The sequence below is a fragment of the Hemiscyllium ocellatum genome, chromosome 1, assembly GCF_020745735.1.
Source record: "Hemiscyllium ocellatum isolate sHemOce1 chromosome 1, sHemOce1.pat.X.cur, whole genome shotgun sequence".
In the NCBI taxonomy this organism is placed as follows: domain Eukaryota; kingdom Metazoa; phylum Chordata; class Chondrichthyes; order Orectolobiformes; family Hemiscylliidae; genus Hemiscyllium; species Hemiscyllium ocellatum.
This window is the reverse complement of record NC_083401.1, coordinates 105500328-105518405: the sequence shown is the minus strand read 5'-3', so window position 1 is coordinate 105518405 and position 18078 is coordinate 105500328. Positions and strand designations below refer to the sequence as shown.

The window sequence follows — 18078 nt, the reverse complement described above, 5'->3', positions numbered from 1 at the left end:
TTTCCCACTCACTCAACTTAACTACATCATGGTGAAGTCTCCTTGCATTCTTCTCACAAGTCAAGCACAACTTGGAAATGCTGTATTTGGTTTCTTCATCCAAATTATTTCTAATTATGCTTAAATTATTGTCCTCCAGCCTTGCATTAACCCCCTTTAACTGTCTGCCACCTGGAAAAAGACCAATTTATTCCTGCTGTTGTATGTCTGTCAAACCAATTCTCAATCCATGCCTAAATATATCATATACTTTACCGTTAATTCATTTGCGGGACATGAGTGTTGCTGGCTGGCTACAACAGGCTTATTGCCTGTTTCTGGTTGCTCTTAAAATATATGACCTCCATCCCATGTGTTTCATTTTTGCCCACTAACCTGTTATATGGGATCTCATCTAAATCCAAATACAACACTTCCACTGGTTCTCCCTCATCTATACTACTAATTACAGCCTGAAAAAAACTTAACTGGATTTGTTAAGCATTATTTACCTTTCTTAAACCCATGGAGACTTTGTCCAATCCATTTAAAGCTCTCCAAGTGTTATCACATCTTTCCAGTATTTGAAAAGGGCAGTAGACAAAAGATGTGGAATTATAGACCAATTAGCTTAACATCTGTAGTGGGGAAAATGCTTGAGTCTACTTTTAAGGAAGGAATAGCAAGGCATCTCGATAGAAATTGTCCCATTGGGCAGACACAGTATGGGTTCATGAAGGGCAGGTCATGCTTAGCTAATCTTTTGGAATTCTATGAAGACATTACAAATACGACACAGGCATCCAGTAGATGTGATGTACCTGGACTTCCAAATGGCCTTCGACAAGATGCTGCACAAGATAAAGATGTAGGACGGTATGGGTAAAGTATTAGCATGGATAGAGGATTGGTTGACTAACAGGAAGCAAAGAGTGGGGATAAATGAGTGCTAAGCTAGCTGACAATCAGTAACTAGTGGTGCGCCTCAGGGATCAGTGTTGGGACAGCAATTATTCACAATTTACACTGATGATTTGGAGTAGGGGACAATGTGTCATGTGTCAAAGTTTGCAGATGACACTAAGATAAGTAGTAGAGCAAAGTGTGCAGAGGACTGAAAATTTGTCGAGGAATGTAGATACTTTGAGTGAGTGGGCAAAGGTCTGGTAGATGGAATACAATGTTAATAAATGTGGAGTCATTCATTTTGGTAGGAATAACAGTAAGGAGGACTATTACCTGAATGGTAAAAAGTTACAACATGCTGCTGTGCATAGGGACCTGGTATCCTTGTATGCTCAGAAGGTACAACAGGTAACTAAGAAGGAAAATGCAATTTTGACCTTCATTGCTAAAGAATTGAACTTAAAAGTATGAGGTTATGTTGCAGCTGTAAAGGGCTGCAGGTGAGGCCACACCTGGAGTAGGGCATGCAGTTTTGGTCTCCAACTTGAGAAAGAATGTATTGGCATTGAGGGAGTACAGAGAAGGTTTACTAGGTTGATTTCGGAGTTGAGGGGTTTGGCTTATGAAGTGAGACTGAGTAGACTGGCATCATATGGAAGAAGAATATGGGGTGGTCAGCAGAAACATTTTGAATTATGAAGGGAATAGATAAGAAAAAAGTAGAGAGGCTATTTCCAATTGTGGGTGAAACTAGGTCAAGAAGGTATAGCCTCAAAGTTAAGGGGATCAGAATTTAGAATTAAATTGAGAAGGAACTTCTTCACCCAGAGGGTTGTGAATCTATGGAATTCCTTGCTGAGTGAAGCAACTGACACTATTTCAGTAAATGTTTTTAATGCTAAGATAGGCAATGATTTTAAACAATAAACAAATTAAGGGTTATGGTGAGAGGGCGTGTAAGTAGAGCTGATGCCACAAAAAGATCAGTCATTATCTTATTGAATGGTGGAGGAGGCTTGAAGGGCCAGATGGCCTACTCCTGCTCGTACTTCTTATGTTTTAATAGGCTCCAGCATTTTCACTATTACTAATGTCAGGCATACTGGTCTGCAATTTTTTTTCTCCTTTTTTAAAATGGCGGTGATACATTTGCACCCTATAGGAATTGCTCCAAAGTCTACAGAATTTTGGAAGATGACCACAATGCATCCAATATTTCCAGAGTTCTGGGATATCAATTATCACACTCTGATGATTTGTCAGCTTGTAATCCCATTAATTTCCCTTGCACCATTTTCTTACTAATACTGACTAGTTCCCTGGTACATTCTCCGTGGACCAATCCAAAACTAATTTGCTAATTAATCAGTACACCTTCTTGTGCAGTATAAAATGTCATTCATTTTGAAATTAGGTAATCTCATATTGGTACTGTTGAGTGCAAGACAGCTTTGGCACTGTCTCTTTTCTTCAGCATTTCTGAAGTGAAATTAGGTCAGTCTGCCAAATTATAGATATAAATTGCATTTATAGAAAGGTCTTCACCCTGCTTGGAAGTCTTACATCAATTGAAGTGTTGAAACGAAAAGCTCAAAAGTAACATTTAAATAAAAATGGAATCTAGAGCATTGCTTTCAGAAATATGGATAGATGCATACCTTAAGCAGCTCCAAGCCTGCCCTGATTGCAGAATCGGGGGTCACACCTTCCTCTTCATCATCTGCAGTCCCTTCTATAGATTTGTTCATTAGTTTCACTAAAGAACTGCAAAATGCACAAAACATCTATAGTTTAATACAGGCAGTAATGTGAATGAAGACAAATTAATCCAAAAAATGCTGCCATTTCTGTGAACTATGAAATTCAGGGAGTCAATCCAAATATTTTTAAGAAATTCATTAATGGAAGATGAGTATCACTGAGCAGCCCACTGTTTATTGCTGCCCTCTAGCTGCCCAGTTTCCAAGTTTCCCTTCAACCTACGAGCATTCGTTTTTTATTTTAGAATCCATAGAATCCCAACAGTGTGGAAACAGGCCCTTTGGCCCAAGTCCACACCGACCCTCTGAAGACCCTCATCCACCCACACCCATTCCCCTACCCTATTACTCTACATTTACCCCTGACTAATGAACCTAACCCACATATCCCTGAACGCTATGGGCAATTTAGAATGGCGACTTCACCTAACCTGCGCATCTCTGGATAATGGGAGAAAATCAGAGCACCCAGAGGAAACCCACGCAGGCACAGGGAGAATGTGCAAACTCCACAAAGACAGTTGCTGAAGGCTGGAATCGAACCTAGGGAACCTCGGTCCCTGGCACTGTGAGGCAACAGTGCTAACCACAGAGCCATCCATTTTGTGTCAATGGATGACAGAATTGCAAATTGTTTTAAGTATCAGAGACTGATTTGGAGGTTATGAAGAAAGATCCAGAGTCACAGCCTACATCACAAGTTCAAAGGTGGGCAGACTAGTGGTAAAATATTTCAGAAATCCTGAAAAATAAAAAAAAATTGCTTCAAGTGTCATTTTGGTAACATGTCAGGCAATTGCTGATAAGTCTGACTCAAATTCTTTTATAGTTAAACTTGGCAAGAATACAATTGTCTATGTCCTATTCCTTAAATATTAGTTGCAGTGAAGAAGTGCTTCATCAATTTAACAGTAATAATTCTAGACGGGACTGTCATCGTCAATGTAGTTTCCCAAGACATTGGACGATGATCATACAAACAACACGACCAGTACTCTACTCATGCCATAATGAAGATAACCATTCATTGTGTAGCTAAGACAATCACTGGGAACAGTTACTTCATTTCACTTGACCTCAAGATCAGTCTGAGAATCTAGTCTCAAAACTGCACTTACAGTATAGAAACACCTACTTCCCACAAGAGAATAAAAACACTTGAACGCGAATGCAAAGCAAAATGATTTAGTAGCGAAGCTCAAGGCGCAGTATAATTACAACATGTAAACATTATACATTAAATCAATTTAACTTTAAAAAATTACAAATTCAGAACCAGTGACACAGTGAACTTTCAATTGTTGCCAAACTTCAATAGAAGGGAAAAGTTAATCAATATATGTTAATAGTTTGAGAAGATTTGTAGCTCAGGTTGAGGTTCTCGATGTAAGTTTGCTCGCTGAGCCGGAAGGTCATTTTCAGATATTTTGGCACCCTACTAGGCAACATCAGTGAGCCTCCAGTAAAGCACTGCTTTCAACTTAACTAAATGACATCTCTCACTACCCTTCCTACAGTTCAAGAGTTTCTTCTGAAAAATATTAAATGCCTCAGGAAAAGTTTTAATACTGAATTTATTGCTTCAGTTAGTATTTTGTATAACTTTATTTTGTTCTGTATTTGTGTTTTTTTCCCTGAACTAGCAAGCTCATTTTGACTTCATTACTGTCATGCATTCATGCAACAATAAAAAAGCATACCAAAACACTCAAGCCAAAAAGAATGCTGTGAGCAGAGGTACATGCAAAAACTGTCAGATTTATAAAAATCTCTCAGTACAACTTGTACTAATGAGACAAAACATTTCAGTGATAGCATCCCAGAGGTGTTTAAAAGTTACATGAGGCATCCCTGATCTTGTGATACAAATTCATATGTAATATAGCACTTATCAATTACTTAATATTTTAGTGGCCTCACAACTCTTTTGTAGAACAAACTATTAAAGTCACAAAATAAATATTTCAGTCATACACTTAGCATCAATAAAGTTTGTAAAATACAGTTTGACTAAATAGCAAATATTACAAAAAACATACCTTATGGCTTCCGAATCGATGTGTACTGGTGCAATCCTCTCCAGTAGGAATTTCACCATTTCCAGGAAGGGATTCGTGGGCTGCTTTGGATTTGCTAGTTTACGTGTAATTTCCCTCTAATTAAAGGAAGAGTGTACTGTTTAATGATAACATATGGATGGTGCCATTGATAAAGCTGGTCAAACAGTATTATTTTTTAATTCATTCATGAAGTGTAGCTTAGCGTTTATTACCCATTCATATTAGCCCTTGAAAAAGAGGTGGTGAACCACCTTCTTGAACTATGTAGCCAAGCAAGTGCTGATTGACAACACCAGTGATGACCTATTAGTTTACGGATGATTGAGAATAGACTGATGGTGTAACAATTAGCTAGGTGAATTTGTGTACACAGGGCTTACTTGAAAAAGTAGTTATATTGTTGGAAAGATGTCAGTGTTGTACATTGTCAATGCACATTATAATGAAGTTTGAAGACATGAGCTGATTATATAACTAACCACTTGTGTTTCTTCTAAGTGTTTGAAACTACCATGACATCATTTCACAAGAAAATTATTAAGTTTTTATTGGGGTTGTTGTTTTTTAACTTTTCATCATCCAGGTCAATTTGAAAGCAAAACATGAATTTACCCCAACTAATGTGAATAGTTCATGCATTGTTCTAGACAAAGCATAACAGTTTAAATCAATTTTTGAGAATTTCATCATAGAATGGGAAGATTTCAGGTGCTTGCAGAATAAGAAATCATCAGTTAGACTATACACCACGTCACTGCTGCTTACAAAGTTGAATAAAAAGTTGATTTTTGAGAGTTAGTAATACAATTCATATGAAGGGAGTTGTACAAAGAATTCTTTTTAAATTTAGATGTTACTTTAGGGATCTTTCCTCAAGTATGCCTAACCATTACCAAAAGAACAAAAGACATAGGAGCAGAAATTAGGGCATTCAGCCAATCAAGTCTGCTCCACCATTCAATCAAGGCTGATAACTTTCTCATCCCCATTCTCCTGCTTTCACCCCGTATTCCTTGATCCCTTTGATACTCAAGAACCTATCTATCTAACCTATATTCAATGACTTGGCCTCCACAGTCTTCTGGAACAATGATTTCCACAGATTCAATACTCTCTGGCTGAAGAAATGTCTCCTTATCTTTGTTCTAAAAGGTCTTTCCTTACTCTAAGGCTATCCCCTCTGGTCCTAGTCTCTCCGACCAATGGAAACATCTTCCCAACATCTACTCCGTACAAGTCATTCACTATTCTGTATGTTTCAATTAGATCCCTTTACCCATCCTTCTAAACTCCACTGAGTACGCAGAGGAACTTCTATTATCCAGCATTCGATTATTCAAATACCAGCCTATCTGGCAAAATTGCAAGGTCCCGATGTTTGGCGAAACAATGTTATCTGGCATTCAGATTAACCGAATGAAGTACGCCTCACCAGTGTCCTTTGGATAATCGAGGTTCCTCTATAAACCCAGAGTGCTCAAACGTTCCTCATGTGTAAAGCTTTTCATTCCTGGAACCATTCTCATGAACCTTCTCTGTACAAGCTCCAAGGCCAGTACATCCTTCCTGAGATATGGGGCCAAAAACTGTGCACAATACTTCAAACGTGGTCTGACCAGAGACTAAGAGCCTCAGAAGTACATCCCTGCTTTTATATTCAAGTCATCACAAAATAAATGCCATCATTGCTTCTGCCTTTCTAACTACAGACACAACCTGCACGTTTACATTGAGAGATTCCTGAACTGGAACTCCCAAGTCTTTTTGCACTTCAGACTTCTGAATTTTCTGCCTATTTAGAAAATAGTTAATGCCTCAAATCCTTCCACCAAAGTACATGACCTCACACTTTACCATGTTGTACTCCATCTGCCACTTTTTTGCCCACTCTTCTAACCTGTCTAAAGCCTTCTGCAGCCTCTCTACCTCCTCAATGCTACCTGTCCCTCCACCTATCCTGGCATTGCCTGCAAACTTAGCAAAAATGCCCTGCTCCTTCATCTAGATTGTGAATGTATAAAATGATAACTTGTGGTCCCAACACTAAGCCTTGCAGAACACCACTTGTCACCTCCTGCCATCCCGAGAAGGACCCTTCTGTTTCCATTCTCTGCTTTCTGCCAGAGAGACAAGCTTCTATCCATGCTAGCACATTGCTTCTGACACCATAGACTCTTATCTTACTCAGCAGCCTCCTATGTGGCACTTTGTTAAAGGCCTTTGTGAAGTCCAGGTAGATACCATGAATTGGTTTTTCTTGGTCTAATCTGCTTGTTACTTCCTCAAAGAATTCTAGCAGATTTGTCAGACATGACCTTCCTTGACCAAACCATGCTGACTTTGCCTTATTTTACCATACACTTCCAAGTATTCAGAAATCCCTTCCTTCACAATGGATTCCAGGATCTTACCGACAACCCAGGTTAGGCTAATTGGTCTGTAATTTTTCATCTTTTGCCCTACTCCTTATGAAAGGTTTTACATTCTTCAAGCAGAATAGCATATTTGAGCTTTCTGATCACCATGCTCATGAAATCTCTGATTTAAAAATAAAATCTCCAGGCTTGAAGAGAATATTATTTTTTTGTTAATTACAAGTAAAAACCACACCAAGCTTCAGACTCAAAAGTAGAATAAATTCAAACTTTTGACGTGTACATCAAATCAACATTTTTGGGTGAGAGTGGTTAAAGATGAGGTACAGCACAGGGAAATGAAAGCACAGTGAGGGGATTATACATCGCTAGATTTTGCCAACAAAGTAATAATAATGCTGCTAACTATTACTGTTATTTATATCTATGTAGTTCACTAACTTCAGGCTAGGGACAAATTTGTGCACAAATCTGAATATCTAAACGTTAAAGTTCGACTTGTGCCACTTCATTATTAGTCACACAAAAATGGGATTTCGCTGTCTGCATTGTGACATGTATTGATCGCAATACTGTAGGGAAGGCATTAAATAAATAGTGAAAATACTTTAGAATCATAAGATCTGCAGCACAGCAAAAGGCCCTTCAGCCCATCAAGTTTGCACCAGTCAAAAACAGCCATCTAATTAATTCCAAATTCCAGCACTTGGTCCATAACATTGCGTACGTTGGCATTACAAGTTTACAGCTAAATACCTTTTAAAATAAAAGAGGGTTTCTACCTCTACCATCTTTTCAGGCAGTGAGTTCCAGATACCTATCACCCTGGAAAATGTGGAAACATTTTGTTCATATCCCCTCTAAATCGCTTGCACAATAGTTTAAATTTATGCCACCTGGTCATTGATCTCTCTGCCAAGGGGATCTCTTCTCCTCTTTCCTGTCGATATCACGTGAAATTTTATAGATCTCAATCATACTCCTCTATTCTTTCCCTTACTTACTTAACTATTTTCTTCTTAAAATAGGATTGCAAAATATTTAATAACAGGCCACATTCACATAAAATAATAATGCACCTTACCACACAGACTTCTGCTTGTTTACACGAACATGCTGGGCTAATCAGCAGCTCTAACTGAGCCCGCAGCCTCTCATCATCACCCAGCACCTGGTTGAACTTCTTCATGAAATCTTGTGCTTTTCCTGGATCAGGCAAATTTTCTGCTCATAGACAAAACAGATTTTAAGATTGTGCATTATTAATACTTACTGTATACAGCAATCAGAATTACTATTCTTAAAGAGAATTATTGAAATTTCCAAAATCTAACTTTATTGTCAGTAACTCTATTGTTTGCACCACTAAGTTTCAAACTGGTAGTTTACTTACCATGAAATGAATTGTCTTAGTTCTTCCAAATAAATTACATTACACATAACAGTAAAATTAAACTGAGAAAACAGAGGTGCCTGCCCCTTTGAGAAGCATTTCAAGTGAAACTCCTAACCTTTCCTACCAGTGCCCGAATACAACACTCCCTCATCTTGTTATCTTCATTTATGTTTCAGGCAATTGATAAAGTAGCCAAATTTAAAGCAACGTGACCAAAAGACTACATTCCCTCCTAACTGAAGGGATTCATTTCGAAGGCTTTTAATTTTGCATTGTTGACAAAGCAGATTTGTAGTAACTAGGTTAATTAACCACAACATATGCAACTCACCACCTTAAAAGACTAAAATGATTAAAAAATGCCAACCATCAATAAATAAATAATTCAAGAACATAAATGCAGCATCAACACTATGGCCCAGTAGGAAGGTGAATGGGAAATATGATACATGGAAGGTAACTGCCAGATGAACAATTGCTGGGACCAAAGGAGAAGAATATTTGTTCAGTTATTATCCTCCACATACCATGGGTAACATTTGATCTAAAACCGAGACAAAAACTTTGACAAGCCACAGGCATGATCAGCTTTCAAAACTTCACAACTCGAAGCAAATTGATCAGTGGAACAATTCATTTCATCGGTTTTCAGTATTCAATACAGTTACAGGTACGCCCAGGATTAAATCCCATAGATCACGTCTGAAAGTGTATTATTGGTAGAGAATTCAAAATCTACAGGCCTTCTGCTTTTCTTCAAAAGGATGACAGACAACCAAATCATTGGATTAGAGGTCGGAAGTCGAATCACAAAATTAATGTCACCTTTATGAATTCAGAATTCTCTTACCAGTCAAGAACATTTAAAGACAACCAAGTTGAACAACAGAATCTTTAGAAGTGTAACAATGGGAACTTAAAAGCTGACTGCTGCAGTTTCAGACAACTGTAAAGTGACAATTCCTACTGATGGCCTAATACTTAGAAGTGCCTTAAATGACAGCAGGTAGACCCGGCAAGTCAAATCCTACCAAAGCCAAATTTTGGATCTTGCATATTTCCAGATTTATAAGTGTAGCTATTTCAAGGATGTCTTCCATTTTCACGAACAATCTGAGAATATGACCCAATTGGGCAGCCACTTAAAAAACAGGTCTTCCTGTGGCTGTGGCACTGACACATGGTTATCAGCCATACTGTTGTTGATGCTAAAATCAGAGTTCAACACCTAATATTTTCAAACGGTGAGCATTACAAGAGCTTACTGACACATCTGATGTTAGACAGATTTCCATTTTCTTAAGGGTATACAAGGCACATTTCTGGTGGTCTGATTCTCAGTGTCCGAATAGGTTTTTGTGACAGGTGAAGAATCGATTAGAATGACCATTAAATTTGAAAACCGAGAAAGAAATGCATTCTTTTACTCAATACCAAAGATTTGTTAAAGGGAGATGAAGCTTGCTAAAATGGAGGGTATATTCCTTATTCGAAGAGATGATTTCACTTAATAAAACTGATAACATAACCTGAAGGTCTTACACCTCATTACAAGACCAAAAAAGTTTGAAGCATGAACTGGTTACATTTCGAAAGAAACAAAAGGAGGCATGTATTGCAAATGCCTCAAACTCAAAACATTTTTTTTTAAAACATGCTCAAGTTGATACCCAAAATTCTCGTGCTACATGGATTGCATTCCTGCTCGCCTTTTGTATTCTATTCAGACAATGGATTGCATTTACAAATTATATTCTTTGTTGAGGCTCATCGATTTGTCTATTCAGCTGTTTTTATTGCCCAAATAGTAATGAGATTTCTGAACGATAAACATAACAAACATGAAATGGTATTCAGTGTCACTCAAGTAACTTTACAGTTGATTCATGCAGAGTGTGACACTAACATGTCCAGCAAAGATATATCCTAACTTTACAGACAGAAAGAGAAAGACAGAGTCAAACAGAAGGAGACAGAATGTAGAAATGATAGCGAGCTTGCAAAAAAAAAATCTCCTACAGCTGATCACTTCTGGAGAACACAGCAAAGCAGATTTCCATGATACCAAGAGCCTATCAGTTTTTCAAACAAACTCCAGGAATGATGGAATAAGTCAACTTGTAGCATAGTGGTATTGCCAGTGAACTGGTAATCCAAAGACCTGGTCTAGGGACATGGGTTCAAATCCCTGATTGATAAATCTTGATTTAACTAGTCTCAATTGAGCATTCAGAAAATTAACAATGACAGATGCATATCAAACCAAGACATTTAGGTGAAGAGTACCAGCCCCACTACTCCTGGTCAATTCAGTATCTTGCCTTTGTTTGTTTTTGGTGGTGGTAGCTAGGGTTGGGGAAAACACACACAAAATTCTAAAAGTAGTCTAACCAATGCCCTGTACAGCCGCAAAATGACCTGCCGACTCCTATACTCTATGCTCTGACCAATAAAGGAAAGGATACCATCTTCACGATCCTACCTAACTGTGACTCCACTTTCAAGGAATTACAAACCTGCACTCCAAGGCCTCAGCAACACTCTCTAGGACCTTATCATTAAGACCTGTTCAGATTTGCCTTTCGAAAATGCAGCACCTCACATTTATCTAAATTAAATCTGTCACTTCTCAGATCACTGGGTCATCTGATCAAGATCCTGTGGTACTGAGGTAACCTTCTTTGCTGTACACTACATCTCTAATTTTGGTGTCATCTGCAAACTTACTATCTATACCTATGTTCATATCCAAATCATTTATATAAATGACAATGAGCAATGGATCCAGCACCAATCCTTGTGGCATCCCACTGGTCACAGACCTCCAGTCTATAAAGTAACCCTCAACCACCACCCTCTGTCTTCTACTTTTGAGTCAGTTATGTATCCAAATGGCTAGTCCTCCCTATATTCCATGTGATATAACCTTTTTAAGCAGTCTACCATGGGGAACCTTGTTGAACGTCTTACTGAAGTCAATGCAGATTACAACTACCGCTCTACTGTCATCAAACTTCTTTGTTACTTCTTCAAAAAACTCAATCTAGTTAGTGAGAGATGATTTCACACGCACAAAGCCATGTTGACTATCCCTAATGTATCCTTCCCTTTCCAAATACATGTAAATCCTGTCCCTCAGGATTCCCTGCAGCAACTTGCCCATTACTGATGTCAGGCTCACCAGTCTATAATTCCCTGGCTTTTCCTTACCACCCTTCTTAAACATTAGCCAACCTCCAGTCTTCCAGCACCTCAGCTGTGACAATCAATGATACAAACATCTCAGCAAGGGGCCTAGCAATCCTTTCCTTAGCTTCTCATACAGTTCCATGGTATACCTGATAAGGGCCATGGGGATGTAGCCACCTTTATGCATTTTAAGTCACCCAGCACTTCCTCCTCTATAATATGGAAATTTTTCAATATGTCACCATCTGTTTTCCTACATTCTATATCTGCCATGTCCTTCTCTATAGTAAATACTCACTTTGTACCTCCTATGGTTCCACACATAGGCTGCCCTGCTGACCTTTGAGGGGCCCCATTTTCTCCCTAGTTACCCTTTTATACTTAATGTATTTATAAAATCTCTTAGGACTCTCCTTAACCCTATTTCCCAAAACTATCTCATGTCCCCTTTCTCCCCTCCTGATTTTCCTCAAGTATATTCCTATTGCCTTTAAACGTTTTTAAGGATTCACTTGACCTCTGCTGTCTATAGCTGACATATGCTTCCTTCTTTTTCTTGACCAAAACTTCAAATTTCTCTAGCCATCCAGCTTTCCCTACACCTAGCAGTCTTGCCTTTAAACCTAACAGGAATATACTATCTCTGGGCTCTCGTTATACCATTTTTGAAGACTTCTGTGAACATCCACGCCCAATCAACTTTTGAAAGTTCTTGCCTAATATTTTCAAAATTTGTCTTCCCCCGATTTAGAACTTCAATTTTTAGATTTGGTCTATCCTTTTCTATTGCTATTTTAAAACTAATAGAATTATGGTCGCTGGCCCCAAAGTGCTTCCCACTGTCATTTGTCCTGCCTTATTTCCCAAGAGTACATCAAGTTTTGCACCTTCTCTAATAGGTACATCCACATACTGAATCAGAAAATATTAGTGTACACACCTAACAAATTCCTCTCCATATGAATCCTTAATATGGTGGTGTGCATGTGGTGGTAATAGTAATAGGAGTTGTGGGGGGTGGTTTGGCACAGTTACATCCTAATAAGATGATCATCTCTTTCTTACTTCTCAGTTCCACCCAAGTAATATATTCCTGGAAATATCCTCCCTTAGTCAGCACTAATTTGAACCCTTGTCAAAAACACCACTCTCGCTCCCTCTTCATGTTCCTCCCTATGGCATTTGTATCCTAAAACAGTAAGCTGCCAGTCCTGTCCATCCCTAAGCCACACCTCTGTAATCACTATCATATCCCAGTCTCATGTTCCTAACCATGCCTTGAGTTCATCTGCCTTCCCTATTAGGCCTCTTGCGTTGAAAGAAATGCTGTTAATTCATCAGTCCTACCTAGTTCTCTGCTTTGCTTCTGCCTGCCCTGACTGCTCGACTTAACCCTTTTCTCAACTGTCCCAGTCTTAGACTGATCTCTTTCCTCACGATATCCCTGGGTGCCCACCAACCTTACTAATTTAAATCCTTCTGAGTAGCTTGATCAAATCTCCCTGCCAGTATATTAGTTCCCTTCCAATTCAAGTGCAATCCTTCCTTCCTTATACAGGGCACTTCTATCCCAGATGAGATTCCAATGATCCAAAATGTGAACCCTTCTCACCTGCACCAGCTCCTCAGTCATGCATTCATCTGCTCTGCCCTTCTATTCTTATCCTCACTAGCTCATAGTCCTGAAGGTAATCCGGATATTATGACCCTCGAGGACCTCCTTATCAAATTCCTGTCTAACTTCCTACATTCTCCCTTCAGAATCTCATTCTGTTCTCTTCCTATGTCGTTAGTTCCAACATGCACAACAACCTCCTGCTGGTCCCACTCCCCTTTGAGAGTATTCTGCACTCTCTCAGATATATCCTTGATCCTGGTACCGGGAGGTCAACATTGATTTCTCGCTACTGGCTGCAGAAAAGTCGACCTGTGCCTCTGACTACAGAGTCCCCTATCACAATCGATCGCTCGGAACTTGAGCCTGTTATATTTGAGCCAGTCTCTGTATCAGAAACTTGACTGATCGTGCTACATTCCCGAAAGTCCATCAGCCTCTACATTTTCCAAAAGAGCATACTTGTTTGAGATGGGGATGGCCTTAGGAGTCTCCTGCACTATCTGCCTCCTTCATCTACCTTTTCTGGAGATAACCCATCTACCTGACTGTATCTGTGGTTTTTCTCCTCCCTATAACTGCCATTCATCAAACCTCTTAGCTCCTGTAAATTCCTCATTGGTTCTAGCTGCCACTCCAACCGATCCATGCAATCTGATCGGATTTGCAACCAAACACACTTCCTGCAAACATAATCATCAGTAACATGGAAACTCTCCCTAATTTCCCATATCCAATAAGAGCACATCACTCTATGAAAGGTCATCTTTGCACTTTAACAATCAAAAAACCCAGTAATAGCACCATCTGACTGCTCTAAAAAATGCTGCTCCAGGCTAACTTTGTACTTATGGTTTATATTTTTAAAATTTAAGCAAGAGACATCTCAATAAAAAACACAATCAAAAACAAAGTCCTTCACTACTCACTATTGTAGATTTACAGCAAGGTTACATTTAATAACTATGCATTTTGCAAATGAAAAGGTTTTAACTGCAAAGCTAAGAAGCAATTTAGAGATGCTGTGTTTTAAGACTTGAACTTGTGTGCAAATCATGCACCTCATCTCTGAATGAGAACAACAAAGCTTCAGCACTATGAGTGAAGAAAAGCCAAGGCCTTTCAAGGCAATCAAGAAATAAATTGGTCAAAAACTAAAGAAGCTGTGAAATCCTTAAAACTTGATTTTTTATTTGCTTTGCTTTAATTGGAAGAAAGGTGGAAAGGTAAAACAACCATTGACAGTATCTGACAGGCATAAACACATCAGATTCCAAAACTTAGGGAAACAGGATTATTTACATATTCAATCAAGAGATTCACATCTGCAAATAGGGAACAAAGTAACATTGGAAATTAAGGTAACTAAGCATATCATACAATCAAATTATATTCAGTTAAATAAACAGATACAACTTTCACAAAAAACAGAAATATTCTTTCAGAATAAATGTCAACTGCTACACCTTAAATCACACCCCGCCCCAAAAAATTTACAAAACAAATTAGGTACTTACTTGCTATCGCCATTAGCTTAGCAAACATTGCAGTATTGTTTGCTTCTGACTGGAAAAAGATAAAGGATTAAAATTAGGGAAACAGATCTTACTCTTGTTTGAAAACAGAAACTTTTTTTGGAAGAGGTGATGCTCACTTTCAAATTTCGTTATGCTTCTCTACTTTTAAAAAATACATCAACTAACATTGCAGAAGAATTGGTAAAATATCAGAACATAATTTATTCAGTTTTTGATCAAAATGATATGTGCATCAAAATATTATAGAGCAAGTCAGACTTACAGCAGGCTGTTTGTGCAGGTCTAATAACTCCCGGACATGACTCCGTAACATGTTCTGGCACTTCCACATTTCATTCAATGCTCTGTGGGAGAAACCAAGATTTAGAATTGAAAATAGTTCTGTTTCTCAGCCATTTCAGAAATCCCTTGAGGAAACTGCTCTAGGCCTAAAGTCACAAAGCATGGAATGGACAAGGATCGCAGACTTTCCTCCAAAAGGCGATAAATAAATGGGATTTCACAACTATGCAGTTTTTTCATCATCACCATTGTTGCTATTGGCTTTTTACTCCAGATTTGCTTAAGTAATTTAAATACCCTAACCCACCAGGGTAGAAATTTGACAGAGGGAGAGAGTGCAATCCTCTGCATCCCATTTCCAGTTTCCATGCCAACATACTCAGGTTGTTGTAAGATGTAGCGACTGTGCATTCACTCATTAGCCATAAAACAAACCAATTTGTTTCAGAGATGTTCTTAACCAGAATTTTTCCCTGTAGAGTGTAAATAGTTAGACCAATAATATGATTATGCAATATTGCTCTAAAAGCAAAAAAATTAAGATTTTGACAGTGGAAAAAAATCTAAAAATGTGATAAAAGAACAGACAAATTACTTTGCAAGAAAAAAAATTAAGTTAAAGCCCTTTCGACTAAATGATTCCTCTTTTCAATACTGGAAACTAAAGTAAACAATTATGTCAAGCTTAACAATGGATAAGTTTAAACTGAAAATCTCTTTACTGCATATTCATTATTGGAGCTATTTTATAGTATAGGAATACTTTAATTACAAACAGTTATGCAAGCACAGATCACAAAACAATAAAATGGAATTGGGTAAGCAATACCAGATACAGCAAGGCTGAGATGCAACACTCTGGATAAAACCAGTTTCTCCACAAGTGGTCTCATGCAATGGAGTGAATATATCGTGGGTAATGACTTAGTTTGTCTTATAAATTTGCTTTTTATCATTAATTAAATTCTCCTTACAGTACTTGCATTGTGTTTTACGTTTATAGGTATAATTCCCAAGATTTTGTACCAACTTATGGCTAGCTGCGTCTTTCAGGTGAGGTCAATTTCTTAGAGTATCATTTGTTAGTATGATTGTCTTGTAGCATCAATGTTTTAAATTTTGAATTTAATGTTGTGCTTTTTTTTGTAGCTGGGACCAGTAGATTGAGGACCATGGTGACCCATTTACTGAACTCCTTGAATATCGAAGCAACCCATGTCTAAAATGCCACAAGATCTGGGCAAGATCTAGGCTTGGACTGACAAATGGTACAAAATAATCGCATCACACACAAGTGCCAGGCAATAACCATACCCAACCAGAGTAGCTAACCATTCACTCTTAATATTCAATGACATGACCATCACGGAATCCTCCCCACTCTCAACATCCTGGAGTGGGGTTCCTGTTGACCTGAAACTGAACAGGATTAAACGTATAAATACTATGGTCATGAAATCAGGTCAGGGAGTAACTCACCTCCCTACTTCACAAAGCCCATCCACAACCTACAAGGCATAAGTCAGGAGTGTGATTTGCCCACTTGCCTGAATGAGTGCAGATGCAACACTCAAGAAGCTTGGCATGATCGAAGACAAAGCAGCTTACTAGATTAGCACCATATCCACAAACATTCAACTCCCTCCTCCAACATTCAGTAGAGGCAGTGTGTACGATGTAGAAGATGCACTTAACTGATCAAGGCTCTTGAGACACTTCCTTCCAAATCCACGACCACTGCCATCTAGAATAAGGGCAGCAGATACTAGAGAACACACTGACCTATAGGTTCTTCTCCAAGCCACTCCCAATCTTGATTTGAAAATACATCGGCCTCCTTGGAGCACTGCTGGGTCAAAATCTGCAAACTCTCTCTGAATGTATTATGGGTATAACTGCATAAAGTGGACAGCAGTGCATCAAGACTGCAGCTCATCACCGCATTCTCAAGGCTAACTAGGGATGGGCAATAAATGCAGCCCAAGCCAGCAACAGCCCAGGAGTATACAAAACAAAACCTTGTTTTGCATCAGAATTCCAGGAAACTTCTTAACTTCAAAAAAAGAACTTGAGTTGCTTGAGCTGAACTCAACAATTTCAAAGCTTGGAGATACTGGTGCCAGTGTACTGCATCTGGGAATCATGATCATGAGTTTCATGAAATAGTCACCCCACTTCCACAGAAGATGCTGGCAGTGAGAGAAAGACGGACCATCAGACTGTGTAAGGAGAAGACACAAATGCTGCTGCAAATTCCCAAGCCATGGGCATTTACTAATTAGTTTCAGTCTTTAATAAGGGGGTCTGTGACAAGTCCTTAGAGAAATTCTAAAAATAAAAATCTCATCACTATGAGAGATTTGAAAGTCTATATAGAAAATACTAAAAATCATCTGTCCTTACAAGAACCTCTCTGTATGTGATTCCAGACCTGAAACAAGGTGGTTGTCTGTTACTTGCCCTCCGCAATGGTGCTAAGAAAAACTAGGAGACAGTGAGTTCTGCAGATGTTGGCAATCAGAGTTGAGAGTGTGTTGCTGGAAAAGCACAGCATGCCAGGCAGCATCCCAGGAGGAGTAGGGAATGGTACCTGACGAAGAGCTCCATCCCAAAATGTCGATTTTCCTGCTCCTCGAATGCTGCCTGACCTGTGCTTTTCCAGCAACACACAACTGCTAAGAAAACCACTTAGCTCAAAAGTAAGTGGCATGTGAAACAAATGCTGACCTTCCCACCACTATCCAAATTCCATTAAAGAATGAAAAGTTAGGTTTTAACAAGTGTTGGGAAGTGGAAAATGAAAGTAGAAAAACAGAGAAGTTTTGAGAAAAAGCTAGAATCATTACGGGCCTTGCAGCTGAAGGTACAGTCATCAATGGTACAGCATTTAAAATCAGAAATGCTCTCGAAGCTAGAATTACAGGACTGCAGGTATCTCAGCATTGTGTAGTTGAAGACAACAGGGATAAGGAAAGGTG

At 38.7% G+C, this 18078-nt stretch overlaps 1 protein-coding gene across 6 annotated transcripts in view; it reads right to left on the bottom strand.

Annotated features, from left to right (window-relative positions):
- Positions 1-18078, bottom strand: part of pds5a (PDS5 cohesin associated factor A) — a 216414-nt gene that overhangs the window by 63448 nt on the left and 134888 nt on the right. For all 6 annotated transcript variants that reach the window (XM_060824715.1, XM_060824763.1, XM_060824744.1 and 3 more), the window contains exons 14-18: positions 15081-15162; positions 14798-14846; positions 8165-8304; positions 4685-4800; positions 2544-2649 (exon numbers count right to left, since the gene is read on the bottom strand). In XM_060824715.1, the coding sequence (XP_060680698.1) occupies positions 2544-2649; positions 4685-4800; positions 8165-8304; positions 14798-14846; positions 15081-15162 (493 nt within the window). The remainder of the gene's footprint in view (positions 1-2543; positions 2650-4684; positions 4801-8164; positions 8305-14797; positions 14847-15080; positions 15163-18078) is intronic.